Below are 15,319 nucleotides of genomic sequence, written 5' to 3' on the forward strand. Positions count from 1 at the left end.
CAAAGCTGTATCTTTTTACCACATTCAGCAAATTTTCAGACTTCATGCCAGCTCCTCGGAGCAAAGCATGAAATTACTCCACCAAGGCAAGTATGTGTAGTACTCCCTTGTGTTGGCATCAGTTCCCGTGGCAGAACTTGTCTTCCCACTGGACACTCACATGCACCTGAGCCTGTGGAGAAGCCCGGCTCCCTCCCCCTCTGCCCACAGCAACACAGACGCTCCCAACCTTTCCCAAGAGCTGCAACACAACCACAGGCACAGCAGCATCCCCAGCAGTGACACCACTGCTCTGCTCCATTCTGCCCTGCTCTGCTCCTCTAGTCACAGCTGCAAGCCTGTATCTCCACAAGAGGCTGTGGCCTGGAGGCGAGGAAGGAAAAAGATCTTTGCTCACAAACCGTGCCACAAACCCCATCCATGGGTCTTCCCACATAGCAGAAACACCTGACCATTCAGAAGCAAATTTAGAGCTTATTCACAGGGTGAGAACAAAAGGAAGCTTCCAACACGAAGGGTTTATGTATTTATTATAGTATTTATTCTGACTATCACTCATAACAAACTACAAACTACGAGCTATAAACTACAAACTACAAACTTCAAACAACAAACAACAACAAAGGCCTCTTCCAGGGCTAGTATCTCCTGTTGGCCATGAACTGCTGCGTGGCCATGATCAGAGGTGTCAGGGAGGAGGCTGGCTTGGCTGATGTTACAAACGGATGCTGCCCAAAGAGAAAAAGAAGCAATGAACTTCTACTTTCCCCACAGGCTGAAGCAGGCTTTCTCTGGCTACCAGAAAGATACAGAAAGGAGGGCATTCTGTGCACCTCTCTCTCCACATCCAGGACCTGCCGCCGCTTTGCCTTTACCTGCAGAAGTTCCTGGGCAGACCAGCGCCTGTCCTCGTCCCTCTCCAGGCAGCAGTGCAGAAAGTCTCGCAGCCACGCCGACTGCTGCCTGGGCTTCTGCAGCTTCAGGGGGGGGCCGGTGCTTATCAGCTCTTGAACCTAGAGAAGAAGGAAATGCCACACTCTACCTGTCTGCTTCGCACCCCAAACTGCTCACACAGACCCCACTGGACAAGCTCCACTCTCCAGTGGCACTTTACTCCCTGCCACAGGGTGGCAGATACCTTTCCTAGCCCTACTAAAACAACCCAAAGCCAGAGGCAGCCATAGCCAGTCCAGTATGCAAAGGCTCTTGCCTTGACCCCTGATTTCACTGGATGCTGGAATTAGCAGCAGCTCCATCAGCAAAAGCACACTTTGCTTCTCTGAGCACTGACACCACCTCTACAGGCATTTTAAAAGAAGGACTTTGGTCTAACTCTACTATTTCCAAGGATTATTCCATAAAATGCAGCTCAGCACTGCTCACTGCTCCCTTAGGCAAAGCTTCTGCCAAGCAAAAGGCATCCTGATTTTTAGGTCCTGTTCATGCACAAAAATGGCAAGGGGATGATCTGGCCAAGAAGCACGAGAGACTGTGCAGCCTGGAACCTATCATTTTCAGTTGTTGGCAAGCTTCCCAGGCAGAAGAATGGGAGCAGATTTTGTTAGGGTGACAGTAGTGTCTGAGAGCAGCTGCAGAGTACCGTGCGGGAGGTTTTCATCAGGTACGGAGGCGCTCCTTCCACCATCTCGATCCCCACGATGCCAAAGGACCAGATGTCCACTTTGGGGCCGTAGGGCTTCCTGGTGAAAATTTCTGGCGCCATCCAGTAAGTCGTTCCAACAGCTGATCTCCGTTTGTTCTGCTCAGCAGTAAGCTGAGTAGCAAGGCCAAAATCAGCTGAGGAGGAAAAACCACTCTGATCAAGCCAGCGTGACTTAGGAAAGCAAACAAAAGAAATCCCCACTGTACCAATGTCCAAGAAGGCAGTGTGGAACCCAGCTGTAAAGGGGCCATGCTGCCATTCCTCGGGCCTGCAGCCAAGGAAATACGGAATTGGCCACTTAGCCAAAGCCCCCAGTTTCAGGCAGTGGATTATAGTCCCCTGAAGCTATTAGACTGTAACTGCCTTGCTTGGGAAGGGACACACACAACCCAAAGCCACCCCTGACCCCTTTTTCCCAGCAACACCTCCCTGCACCTTGTGGCTGTGCTCTGTGCTTGCAGCAGGGCAGCCTGCACTGCCACAGGCCCCACTGCAGGGAACTGGAGCCACCCAAAGGCAGCCCCACACCGCAGCCCGCCACGGCTGAGACTGGCCAGCAACACCCACCCAACTTGACTGATCCATCCAAGCCCAGGAGAATGTTGTGGCTTTTGATATCTCGGTGGATCACTTGCTTGGAGTGCAGGAAATCCAGGCCTTGCAGGCACTGAGAGAGGAAAAAGAAACACGAGCCTAAGTGGACTTCATCCCACAGGCAGCAAAGTGGCACATCTGCAACACTGACTTCCTGGGGGATGGTGAGCCATGGCAGGACAGGCTGCTGGCAAGGGCAAGAGCCTGCTGCTCCACCACGAGAACAGCAGTGCCTTTCTAAGTGAGGGTGTGTTTGCTTCTGAAAGAGAAAGGGCAATTGTTCCTCTGGCCAGTGCCCTGCAAACACAGACCGAAGGAGCCCTGCTGCAGTGGCTGTGCTCTCTCCAGCCAGACAGCAGTGGATGCTTTTGCAAACACCACTTTGGGTGCAAGGCTCTCCTTTGAGGCTGAGCTCTGGGAGACTCCTGTCAGTATCTCTTTGTCTTTGCTCCTTGCTTCACTTTGCGCCACCAGTGCCTTTGCCCTTACAGGGAAGGAGTGCAGCACACACAGGCTCCAGGCAAGTGTTTAGAGAGGCAAAGACAAACACACTAGAAGAAGGGCAGGGACACTGGCAGGCACTTCAGATGCTCTTGCTACTGCCAAGGACATAAGAGAAAGGCTTGGAAGATGAAATCTCTCCTCTCCTTTTCACCCATTTGGAAGGACCATCCTGACCAAGCCATGGGAAGCACAAGTGCCATCCCTTACCTCCCGAGAGACAGCTGCTATCTCTCCTTCTGCCATGCGAGTCTCCCTAATAACATCGTGTAAAGAACCTCCGTCCATGTATTCCATCACCAGCCAGAGTTCCTCATCCACCAGGTAGCTGAAAGGAGGAAACAACAGCCTGGAGATGAACGCACGCACTTACACAACCTGATGGATTCTTGTTTCTGTGTGTCTCTCAGAGGAACACAGGAGGAAGTGAGTAGTCATTCACTATGCTCTGCAGGACTTGAAATCTGTGCAGTCTAAAAGACTGCTCGGTATCCACACCAATGCAACAGGCCAAGGGAAATACAATAGACAGTGCTTTGTCAGCACTTCAGACCCAGGGGAAAAATCAAACCCCAAACCCAACAAAACAATGTGGAGAGAGGACAGGAACTTGGAGGCTGTTGACTCAGTAAGACAGGGCCCAGTCCTGTCTTTGAAAGCACCCTTCAAGCAAGGTATGCCAGGAAAGATGAAAGCAGCCCCAATGCAATCTTTTCCCAAGATGCTGTAGATCAGCCCAGAAACAGGAATTAACAGCTCCATCCTCTTTTGCCAGTGCCCAAAGGAGTGGTTGCACCTCTGGCTTGCAGGATGTGAATGACCTTTCATGGCAGAACAGCAGAACCACTCACCTGTCTACATAGTTCACAAGGTTGGCATTCTTAGTGCCACACATGACCTGGATTTCATTCAGGCACAGCTCGCTGCTGCTCTCTTGCAGGAGACTAATTTTCTTGATGGCCACCTAAAACAACATGGAAAGCCATGAACCAAAGAAGCATGTGGCACAGGTCCACAAGGGGATGATGGAGACAGTGATTATGGGATGACAGCAGCCCCAGCTGGGCTGGGCCAAACTGCCTTGTGACTGGACATCAGACCCAGTGCTTGGGCACCTCCCAGGACAGAGTGACAGATATCCTTTGCCTTGTAAACCTGGGAGAAACACAGTCTAAGCTCTCCACGTCAAAGCTCTAACAACACTCACTGTGCCCACAGTCTTCCCCAGGGCCTTCCTTTATCATTCCCATTGACATTGACACACCTCTTGCAAGAAGGAATCGATTCTGTGCCAGTAAAAATGGAGCAAAACTGCTGGGAAACCTTGGGCACTTCTAGGGGCTTGATCATTACTCCACCAACCACTGGCATTCTCCATTGCACAACTACAAAGCAAACCCTTACGGACATGACAGATAAAATTGTGTCCTAAAAACATCTTGAGGGTTATTCCCCCTAAGAAATACAACCCTACATATTTCACAGAAAAAATGCCATGATGATGAAAACATCATTAAGGACACCTCCAAAAAAGACAATCCTAGCAATTCCTCACTTCAGGAATTTGCATATTATTCCACTAAAATACTTTACTTCACACCACTGATATTTACAGTTACTGCCTGACTGTAAAAAGAAATAACCCCTGCCTCGATCCTCTAGGGATGTACACCAGGCTCTGAGCAGGACTCAGGCCATTGAGACACTCCTTGCAGACCTTTCTCTCTCTCTAAGCACAGATCCCAAGGGCAGCACTGCAGGTGGCTGCAGAACTACCAGCATGATTCCCATGTATTGGCTAACAGCCTGAAATGAGAATTCAGGAATGCTGCAGCCCCAAAGAGCAGTGCCATGCTCTGAGACACCACCTGGGCACTTAGACCCAGCCCTGTGTCCTCCTCTGAAAGACACCGCTTGGCCTCCTTGCATCCTCTGGGGCAGCTGAGAAGGACAAAATCTGTCCCCACTGTATTTGGCAGGCAGACACTGCTCTGCACTCCATTTGCCTTTGCAGCAAAGCTCCACTGGCGACCCAAAGCTCAGCCAATGTTCACAGCAGAGGGGAGAGCACTCGAGAGCTGCAGAAGCTGCGGCGCTGCTTGAGGCTTACCTCTTCTCCTGTGGCAGTCTCCACTGCCATGCACACAGTGCCGAAACCCCTAGAAACAAAACAGCAGCAGAGAAAGAAGAAGTCCTTTAGTCCCTGCAAGTGCAAAACACTGCAGCCCAACGGGAAAAAAGTCCTGGGGAAAACAGTAAATGGAACACGACAGATTCTTCTATGGGTCTTTTCTCCCTTTTCTCTTTCTCTATCTGTGCATGTGTCTGATTCTTCCACGAATTTGCCAGTTGGGTCTCCTTACACCTCTCCTTGGAGTCTGTCTGCCAAACTCAAGCAGACACAGATCCCTTTTCCAGCTTGCAAGGACAATAGTGTCCAGGCACAGCCAGAGCAGGCAAAGCCTTCCATTGCTGCACACACAAATGGAGAAGTCCTCAAAACACAGGATCCTTAGGCAGCTGTGTTCTGGGTCCAGAGCCATTGGCAGCTGCTTCTCTTCTGTGCACCAGACACTGGAAGGACTCCACTTTTCTGGTGACTTCTTGTACATTTGGCTTCTGTTCTGGGGTGATGTTATGATGCTTGTACCCCCAGTCACCTGTTCTGTTTATACTGGATGTTATATTCTGTGCCTCCAAGACTGGATCAGACAGTAGGTGTCAGGAGAAGAGGGAGCACAGAGTTTTGTTATCAGCTGCACTCTCCCCCGCAGTCTGCTGGAACACAGAACTCCAGTGTTGTTGTCTGGGCACAGATGGGGCCACACACCACACTCCTTTTGCTTTTTAGTTAGTTTAGCTAGCTAAGGCAGTCTGAGTTTTCCCTTTACTGTTTTTCTTTCCCTTTTCTTGGAACCATTCAAACCTGCTCCAGACTGGGACCCGGCAAAACACCGAGAGTTCACACTTTGTAGCCCACCAGGGCCTACTCTGCAGCCTTTACCAGCACTGGAGAATGACAACCCCCAGGAGAGACTTTCTGAACTTGCCATCTCTTCAGAGCAGGAAATGAGTTTTGTCATCCATGATTGTTCATTTTGTATGCTGGGAAGTGCTTTGCCTGTTAAACAAACAACTTCTTTCCACTTCTCTCCAAGGAAATTGTTCCCTAATCGGCTGGGGGAAGTGGCCACGTGGGTTTGCTTTCTGGAGGTTTCCTGCCAAATTTGCCCTGAATCAGGACAGCCTACCCAGAGAAAATGCTGCAAGTCAATCCCATCTACAGTCAGCAGAGCTTGCTTTCAAGGGGAGCAGTTTGGTGGATTCTTTGCAGCAAAGGCCTAAAGCTCACAGGATCCACGAGGGGTCTGCCATCAGGCAGATGATGCCTTTTCCTCTAGGGTGCATTGACACTGGGCATTCCCCTGAATCTTTGTCTTTTGCCATCTCAGCCACAAAAGACAGCTGCTGCTTTCATTTCTGCTTTTGGCTTCTAGACTAGGTGGTGGTCATCCTGACCACTGAATCTTGTTTTCAGCAAAATACTGGAAAGAAATGTTACTGAGAGCTGTTCCCAGACAGCTGTCAGCTGCTACCTTGACCTTTGAGGCAATGAGGTTTCTCCTCATTTCATTCCCACGTATTCTGTACTGTTTCAAGACACTCAAAAATTATTTCTCCTATGAAAAGCGGCAAACAGGTGCAAACACACTTGAGGGACAGGAGAGCTGCCAGGTGCTGCTCTTTGCCACAGACAAGACATTTCCAGCATCCAGGTGCCTCTGCTGTGCCTTTGGACCACAGCTATAAATGCTGGCCAGCACTGAGAGATCACCTGGCATCATCTTAACGCAGTGTCTGAACAGCTTTGGAGCTTGCCTGATGTCACTCTGGGGAGATGGGACACCAGCAAAACACACTGCCCCTCCCTTTGAAGAAGGAACTGTGGCTGCACTCACCCTTTGCCAATAGTCTCCAGTTCTGTGTATTTAGCCTCAGGATCTCCCTCGCTCACCAGCATCTCTGTAAAAATCCCAAGGAAAGATGCTCACTTCAAAAGAAATCCCACCCTGCAGCAGGTCACAAAGGCAGCCCCACTCTCCGGGACACTGGGCCCTTTCAACTCAGTCAGTCGGGAAACAACAACACCACCGCACCAGCACCACCTCAAAAACAGCAGCAGCAAGACAAGCAGCCCTGCAGCACAGATGGCCTGCACAAAACTAAAAGTCTGAAGTAAAATCTAAGCACACGGAGAAACAGTCAGAGGAGACAGGGATCAGAAAACTCTAACCAAGAGAAGTGATTGTTGTCTATAAACATTAAGGGCAACAGGAAAAACAAAACCTTCCTGTTCTTGGCAATGAACACTCTGCCACATTCAACACAAGCTTTCATCCTTGCAAACATCAAAGGCATCTTGGGTTCTGGAATCAATTTTTGTCATCAGCTGCCCTCTCCAGAACAGGAATAATATTGCAAAGTGCTTCCAGCAGAGCCCAGATCTCCAGCTTTAAGCAGGACTTTGCCTAAACATTGCCCTTCAGCCTTTCAGGAGCAGCAGCTCATGTTATAAGCTACTGTGATGGCCTCACGAATTAGGTCCCTCAGCCTTTAGGACAGGCTGAGTGCTGAAGATGACCTTGGCCGTGCCCACAGCAGCTGGGCCCCGCAGGAGCTCCTTGAGGCCTACTCATTCGCGAGGTCACAGCCTCCTGCTCAGCCAGAAACAATCTCTGCCTGGCCTTTTGCCCACAGGGAAGCTCAGGCAAAGCCAAACCAGGCCGAGCTGCTCTCAGAGGCAGGAGCAACACCCTGCTGATCCCTCACCACCTCAGAGCACAACAACAGGTCCTGTGTGGAGGAGGCCTCAGGACCTGGCACTCAGCTGAGGAGGAGCAGGAGGTGGGACAGCTCACGCTGACACACGCGCACACAAGGCACTGCTCCGGCACACGAGGATCACAAAGGACCTACTCAGCATGGCCAGGTACTTGTCCTCTGTCCTCTCTTGCTGCTGCTCTCTGCTGCCAGATGAGCTGGTCGTGCTCCAGGTGCACGAGCTGCTCGTGCTTGAGCTTCCAGCCTGGGCACTGGAGCCTTCTCCCGAGCCTTCAGCTGCAGCTCGTGCAGGTGCCAGGACAGAAGAGGTGGAGCTCTGGGACAAGAAATGAATTTGGGTTACAAATGTGGCTGGCAGAGATGCCCCTCCCATCCCATTTCAAATGCAAGCCCCTAGGAAGATGCTGCTGGCCACACCCAGGGCTCTTCACCTCTCAGCTTGTGCACCCGCTTCAACAGCTCAAAGCACAAAATCCAAAGGCTGCTTTTACATGACAGACAAAATGACACCAAAGACGCTGCTACCCAAAGCAGGCACTTACTGGTGTTGTTTGCTCCGGCCATGGGCTGACAGCAGGGCCAGGTTCATTGGCACCTTCCTCCTCTTCAGCCTCATCCTCAGGTACAGAGGCTGCCAGAGCAGGTGCTGACGCTGCCCTTGTGCTCTGTGGACAGACAGCAGCATGAGGGACAGGAAAGAACCTGTCATTCACCACCTTACCTATATTCAGCTACAGGCCCCGCTGCAGCTCAGCTCTTCTTTAGCTACTGACTTTAGCTGCTCTGTGGGGAGGGCCAGGTCCCTGCTGGGGACAGTGCCTCCTCATATCCTGCAAGCTTGTGAACTGCATCTTTGCACTGCTCTCCTCACAGGGGACAGGGAGCCTGCACAGCCACTGGCCACCAAGGGCCTCACTTGTACCCCAGGAGCATCCAAAGACATCCTAATGCTACCTCTTGTCTCTTGCTAAGACAAATTCACAGCCCCTTTCAGAACAGTAGGAAGCTGGTGCATAAACAATCCAAGTTCCACTCCTCTTTTCCAGGCCCCACTGACTGGGGGAAGGGCTGGAAAGATTCTGGCCCACAGCATCTTCAGCCAGGCACAGGAGGTGCTGTCTGATCAGAAACTTGCAGCTATGCTTTGCTCCAGCCACAGCACGACCCAGAGCTGCCACTTACTGATGCTGGATGCTCAGGCCCTGCAGTGGCAGCAGGCGCAGTTTGGGGAGCATCTTCCTCTTCTTTGGCCTCTTCTGCAGGAAGACACGCAGCCAGAGGATCCTCCGAGGTTGGTGCTGGGCTCTGCAGACAGACAGCAGTGTGAGGGACAAGTGACCTTTTCTATGTTCAGCTCTAGACCCAGATGCACTAAGGAGAAATCATCTGCAGAGAAATGGGATTCTAAGTTGTTCCCACTGAAGTGAAAAGGCACAATTAGATGGGACTGCACTGTCTTGTGCAGGACAAATTCCATCATGGCTTAAATCACAAAGCAACCCCACTTCCAGCTGCTTAAAAGCTCTGAAAAGGAATTGGAGAAAACAGCCTGGGCTCCTCCTGCTGCTGCTGCTCTTGCTGCAAAGAGCCTGGACTGTAGTTTCATTCATCTAACCAGGCTGGCACTGGACTGCAACAGGCCCAGCTCACAGCTTGCTCCACAATTGTCAAATGCTACCAAGGCCAGAGGCTCCTTTCCCACTCACCCAAAGACTGGATTCTCTCCAGGCACGGGTGATGTGACCTGCAACACAGAAGGGAAAAACAACCAGATGCTGTAAGAAAACTGCCTGTGCTGGGCAAGCCCACAAAAAGTCAACCCAAAGACAGAGCATTCTGCTTTCACTACACCACTCCAGCTGCAACCCCTGTGTCACACAGCAAGCAAGTCAACAGCACAAAATACTTCCTTGTCCTCCATGGCCACTCAACCCATAGAAACTTGAGACTCAGAAAGGCCCAGTGGTTCTGTAACAATCATTGCTTCTGCCCCACCCCACCCAGCAGGAGCTACAGCTCCTCCCTTTCCTGTGCTTCAGTTTTCTCAAGAGATTGCATGCAGCAATTGCCATGAGCTCACTGGAGCCTTTCCCCAGAAAAGCTTCACCCAAGTGCCCCTTAACCAGGGTGGCAGCTCTATCGTGACACAGCACAGGAACAGCTCCAGGGTTCGGGAGCATACAAGAACTCCTCTGAAATATCTATCTCAGAGGCCTTTTCCAAGCTGATTCTGTGACTTCATCACAGAACACATGGCTCTTTTAGTGTGCAGGAAGTGTCAAGGTCCACAGGCACATGCTGGGATGAGGGAATATAGACAAGAAGACTTGAACTGAGGGACTTTCCCTTAGTCCTGGAGAGCAGTGCACAGCTTTTACAAGGACTCCTGACAAGCTCTCCCACTCTTCCTATCCTGGAAGTTGTCTTCCTTGAGCCAGCAAACTGAGGAGACTCTAAACTCCATAGCCACAGGCTGTGCCATGGGAGGAGTAGAATCCCTGCAGGCCACATTACAAATGCTGCCCAATCCCCACTGGCTAGAGACACCCCCTTCTTGGCTGGAGCTGTTGACAGCGGCTTTACCCAACCAAAGGCCTCTTTGTGGCATTTTGGTTTCCATATGCTGCAACATCTACTTACGTGCCAGGTGGGTGAGAAAGTACCCAGAATAAGCCACGGAAAAAGCTGTGCAAACTGCAGCACACACTCCCTCCATGGCTCGAGCAGCACTGCTCAAGTCTGCAGCAGACAACGCCTGTGGGAAAATCAAAAATACTCTGAGTCCTGCTGGCAGAGACCTCGTCGATCAGCAGGTTCTGCCCGCAGTGAGCGTGCCACAGAGCTGCTCTGCACACTGAGCCCTTCCAGGCCTCGGCACAGCAACTTTGCCTTGACAACGCCGGGATGCGGCCGCTGACATCACAATAGCAGCCGCCCTAGGCTGGATTGTGAATTCATGCATAGAACCAGACATGCTCTACACCTAATGCAAAAAAAAGCCTGCAAAGTTCTCCTCTGCTACAAAGCAACACAAAAAGCCCTCCTAGTCCATCACCTGTTGCTCAATGCATGTAAGAGTAGAAACACAGTGAGCCCCTAGAGCCCACACTGAGAAGCTGAGCACTGAGAAGGGACCAGGATGTGAGGAACCACATTAGTGGTCTTTGGCCACTATTTCTGCTGAGCAAAAATCAGAAGGCTTGTTCCTTTGTTCTAGAAATCAGAAAACAAGGAGAAGAAGCACTGCTTTAATTACATTTAGAGGTTTCTCCTAGGTACAGAGACATGGTCATGGATCTTTCTCTATATATATTTTATATATATATATATATATATATATATGTATATGTATGTATGTATATTATATTATTCAATACTATATATTAAAAAAATTTTACATCATAGCCACGGGTGTGATTTCAGCAGGGAAATGCCATGACAGCAAATGCAAGGAGGATCGTTCTGTCTGACTCACTCTAACAGGGAGGCCTTGGGACCAAAGCACCACCACCATTTTTTCCCCCATTTTTCTCCTTCCACAATATTGCTCAGGAGGCGGGGCTGAAATGGGTGGCACGGAAGTGGCAGCTCTGACACACAGCTGAAACCATCAGGGCCAGGGTGGCATGTGGGACTGTTTTTCCACTGCAACAGAACCAGGCAAGCCAGAGTGGTGACACTGATCCCAAGTGAGTCCAGCCAAGCCAAGTGGAGCCCAGCAGGGTGGTAGGAAGAGGCAGCAAAGTGGCAGATCCCATTCCCACACACATGCCCAGTGTGGAAGACTGATGGCAGTGGCAATGCCAAACAGAGCTCTGCAGGGACAGAGAGACACCCATCACCATCGCCACTGCCACCATCCCTGCTGCAGAGAGGGAGCAGGAAACTGCCACTGCAGGTGCACAGCTGCTCCAGGCAGCACCAGCAGCCCCCATCTGCCGTCAGAACCATTCTGTAAGCCCTCGCCATCCTGTCTTTGTTCCAGGGGCCTCATGTGACACTTCACCTTTGTTGCTTAAGCAATTACCCCTTTTGAACAATTTTCTTCTTATTGTTGTGCACTGCTTTTTATTTCCTCACTACATTGTAACTCTAATAGTTTTAACCTCTCATTTATTGTTTTCTCCATTGTCCCTTTCCATTGTCATGGAGAAGGAGAGAGAGGAGAGGCTTTACAAGGACTACCTCAAGAAGAGGACATAGAATGGAGGGAAGGCCTTAGAAAGAATAAACAACCCTCATGCTGCTGCTTTTGGAAGGAATAAATGTCCAAGTTACTTAATATCCAGCCACAAATCTGTGGAGTCTTGACAGCCAAGAAGCACAGGAACCTGGACACCTTGTTGTGAGAGACTAGAGGAGATTGCTGGCTCAACACTTTTCAGGGGCTTGTATGTGGGGAAGGGGGCAGATCAAGCCTTGTTCTGGTGAGGCGATGCCCCACTCGGCACGCCCCACACCCCCAGGCCTGTATCCCAGCCCAGCAGCGGCCACTGATCCCATGCACACCAGAGGCAATGCTCCACACCTGTGTCTGGAGCCCCTAACCCAGCTCCTAAATGGCCAGGTGAGTGGGAGCCCCATGTGGGGGAAGGCCCCAGGAGAGCCAAAGGCTATTTGCCTAGGGATATGTGGCCACCACATGTCTTGACCCTACATCTTCTTGGAATTTCTATCAGCTGAACACCACTGGAACCTGCAGTGATAGCTGTGTTGGTTCCTTTCTGTCATTCTCTTTCTCTTTCTTCTCCCTTTTTCCTGCTCTCAGATTTTTGAGTAATTTAAAATCTCAACAGCCTTAATGATCTAAATCTAACTCAATTAACACATTTTGTTAGATTGATAGGGCTAAGTTAATGCTTTATAGAATATTCTCTGTTATGTTTAATTTTTTTACCTTTCAAGTTCTCTGATTTTTGAAAGTTGACAGTGAAGGGTTTTTTGTTGTTCCAATCTCTTGAGAACATCTCGTCAGTATTTTTCCTGCTTTTCTGTCTCAAGAGTACAGGAACAAGTTTAAGTCGTTTTACAGTATCCCACAGAGCAACGTTTTTGGGGCCTTACATTTTAATTGGCGCAGCAGGCAGGGTACTCTTGAGGTGACTTGGGCCTTTTATACAGCTGTAAGTGCTTGTGCCATAATAAAGGAGAAATAAATGTTCAGTCTAAGCTGCTATTTTCTGGCAGGAAAGTAATGGACTTGCACCCAGAAACTGATCTGAACTGCTCTCCACTGACACACTTGCTAAAAGCTTATATGGAAAACTTGTCCAGCCCTAAAGAGAGATGGGGACGGAGAGAAACTAGCACCATCCACAGTTTCTTCTGGAGAAAACATGAACTTTGTTAGAAGAAAATTAAAAACTGCCAGTAAAGGACCATGCCTGGTATCCATATGCATGGAGGTTTGACTCAGAGCTCTATGGTGCCCATCAGCTGGAAAAGGAGCTGCATCAGCTGCAAATTGCTGAGCCTGAAACAATAGCCAGCCTCAGGCCAGAGTAGGAATTGAATGCCAGGATGAAGCCAGCCCCCAAACCATGAGAAACCAGTGAAACACGCTCCTCCAAAGCCAAAGAGCTTTAGAGTTGCAATTTAACACTGCTGGGGAAGGCCTGGAAGCAGTGTTTTCCAGACTCCAGGAACAGCCAGGCCTCCCTGACTGCAAGGTCAGCCCCACAGCCCTTGGGAGGGCTTTAGTGCCTCAAAGTCCAACCCCGCCCCTCACCCTAAACTCTGCCAGCCCCTATAAAATACAGAGGCAGGATGCCCCGAAGATGATGTCACCTTCCTCTGCTCCCTGGAGGAGAGGTTCGGCTCTGCAAAGCCAATCTTCTTCCCTCCTCATCCCAAGCCCTGCTCACTGATAAAGAAGGAATTTGCTTATCAGGATGTAGTGTCTGGCAGTAATACCTCATTCTGCAACAGAAGTGGTTGAACTACACAGGAAAATAAGCAATGATCGCAAAGAAAGGGAAATGGAGAATGTTTTGCGAATTGGATTTGGGGGAATGAAATAGAACTTTTGGAGAAGGAAGCACATGGTGAAAATCCCTGGTCTTTTGCCTGGGGAACAACCTGTGATGTGACAAGTTTGGACCCCTTGCAGGGGAGAGAACCCCAAGCAACGCATGAGAAACAGCTGATGCCTGTTGACCTTCTTCTGTGTTATTGTAAGTTATTTCAACATTTAGGGATCAAACTCAGAAAACAAGATCTCAGCACCACCTCCAAAAAGTTATGGTTGTTGGGAGAGGGTGGTGGATTGAAATATCTGCTCTCTGGAGGCTCTCTGGAAAGAAAATGGGGATTAAATGGGGATTTGGTTTCCCTGGATTCTTAATGAAGCTTTGCAAACTGCTCCTGCCCTGCCTCCTTCTGGCAGCCCTGGCTATTGAGCCTTCTCTGCCACCAAAGGCTGGAAGCCGAAATGCTGCTGCTAGAGCATAACCCTTAGGAGAAAATGCTTTTATCATCGTGCAAGTTTGTTGTTTTGGTCTCACTAATAAGCCTGAATGTTCAAGAATGTCCTCACTAGTCAGGAGACTGGGTGTACATCCAGACCCGGAAAGGAGAGCCACTTAACCAGAAGTGGAAAGGACTTTTGATCCCATGGCTGTGAGATTTACAGCTGGACACTCCTAAATTATGTGATTAAAGTTAGCTCTGGACACATGGAATTCTATTGGACAGTCCAGTAAATGTAATTCTGCTGCAAATAAAGCTGCAATGGAACATTTCTAAAGTGAAAAACATTAAATGGTTTCTCTTTCTGCCCATTTCCAGAGCAGTGTCCCTGGTATGGCAGCATGGCTGTTTGTTCCTGAATTAGTCAACCATCCTAGCAGGACCGTGTACCTAATGACTACAATAGCAAGTATGGCTTTGAGTGCCAGAGGGGTAAGAGACCAAGAAAGAAAAGAGAGCCATGTCTGTAGGAGTGTGCACCCTAATGGCAGAGTGGCAAAACTAGCCTTTGTCCCCCAGAAAAGGAAAGAAGGCCAGAAGTTTCTCTCAAGGATTAGGTGAAAAGCCACCTCATGGGACCTCAGGGACTTCACCAAATACTTGAGGACATCTAATTGGATAGAAGCCAAAAAGTCCCGCTTGATCCATCAGGGAGAAAAAGAAGAAAAGAAAAGAGCTAAGTGCTTTTGTGAGGTGTTTTTACCAGGAGCAGACCTCTGCATCTGGCTCGAGTTTTTCTCTTTGTTATTATGCCTTTTATTAAACCTTTTTGTTTCTAACACTGCAGCAGAAGTCATCCTGCTAATTTTATGCCCCCAGAGTAATAGATAAGCTGTTCTTGGGTGTATTATATTTCTTTTGAGGGCTTATGAGACCTGGCTAAGAAAAAGAAACATAATAGAGCAGAGCTGGGCAGCAGCTGGGGGTACTACAGTGCACTCACAGCCACCTGCCAATGCAGCTAGCCAAAACTAAAACAAGCAAACAGAAGCAAAACCAAACAGACCCATCCTCAAATAATTTTTAAAAATTAAAAAAAAAAAAACAAAAACAAAAAATCAACCAAAACCCCAAACAATACAGGTGCTTGGCCTAATGGCCTGGTTACTGATAACATAAGAAAACAACTATTAAAGATGACACCTGGTACACCAGCTGGCCAGAGCCAATTTACAGCTATCCCATAACTTGCCTTTCTGTGCAAACACAGAGGTTTCAGTTGCCCACCTTTCAGAGAGAGGAGCCTGCCAG

The 15,319-nt window shown here is 49.4% G+C and overlaps 1 protein-coding gene and 2 long non-coding RNA genes across 3 annotated transcripts; 2 read left to right on the forward strand and 1 right to left on the reverse strand.

The window, feature by feature from the left end:
- Nucleotides 1–550: 550 nt before the first annotated feature.
- LOC135293070 (serine/threonine-protein kinase PAK 3-like) lies at nt 551–10,441 on the reverse strand. The gene is made up of 13 exons (XM_064407078.1): nt 10,241–10,441; nt 9,307–9,344; nt 8,783–8,905; nt 8,143–8,265; nt 7,736–7,916; nt 6,718–6,781; nt 4,869–4,917; nt 3,610–3,722; nt 2,969–3,086; nt 2,231–2,330; nt 1,601–1,797; nt 876–1,013; nt 551–728 (listed from the first exon to the last, which is right to left on the reverse strand). The coding sequence occupies exons 1-13, from the start codon at nt 10,314–10,316 to the stop codon at nt 639–641; spliced, it is 1,410 nt and encodes a 469-aa protein (XP_064263148.1). The 5' UTR covers nt 10,317–10,441; the 3' UTR covers nt 551–638.
- A 117-nt stretch (nt 10,442–10,558) lies between these two features.
- LOC135293083 (uncharacterized) lies at nt 10,559–12,141 on the forward strand. The gene is made up of 3 exons (XR_010355216.1): nt 10,559–10,875; nt 11,024–11,554; nt 11,756–12,141. It is a non-coding gene; the product is annotated as an uncharacterized LOC135293083 (long non-coding RNA).
- Nucleotides 12,142–12,145: 4 nt separating this feature from the next.
- On the forward strand, nt 12,146–14,854 carry LOC135293082 (uncharacterized). The gene is made up of 2 exons (XR_010355215.1): nt 12,146–13,773; nt 14,387–14,854. It is a non-coding gene; the product is annotated as an uncharacterized LOC135293082 (long non-coding RNA).
- The last annotated feature ends 465 nt before the right edge of the window (nt 14,855–15,319 follow it).

This window comes from Passer domesticus, unplaced genomic scaffold, assembly GCF_036417665.1.
Source record: "Passer domesticus isolate bPasDom1 unplaced genomic scaffold, bPasDom1.hap1 HAP1_SCAFFOLD_67, whole genome shotgun sequence".
Classification (NCBI taxonomy): Eukaryota; Metazoa; Chordata; class Aves; order Passeriformes; family Passeridae; genus Passer; species Passer domesticus.

Excerpts from the sequence above, each read along its gene's own strand:
- LOC135293070 (XM_064407078.1), bottom strand. The coding sequence starts at position 10,316 with ATGGAGGGAGTGTGTGCTGCAGTTTGCACAGCTTTTTCCGTGGCTTAT. Across the intron at positions 7,917-8,142 it reads GGCCGGAGCAAACAACACCA|AGCTCCACCTCTTCTGTCCT; the intron begins GTAAGTGCCTGC and ends TTCTTGTCCCAG. Across the intron at positions 6,782-7,735 it reads CAAGTACCTGGCCATGCTGA|AGATGCTGGTGAGCGAGGGA; the intron begins GTAGGTCCTTTG and ends GGATTTTTACAG.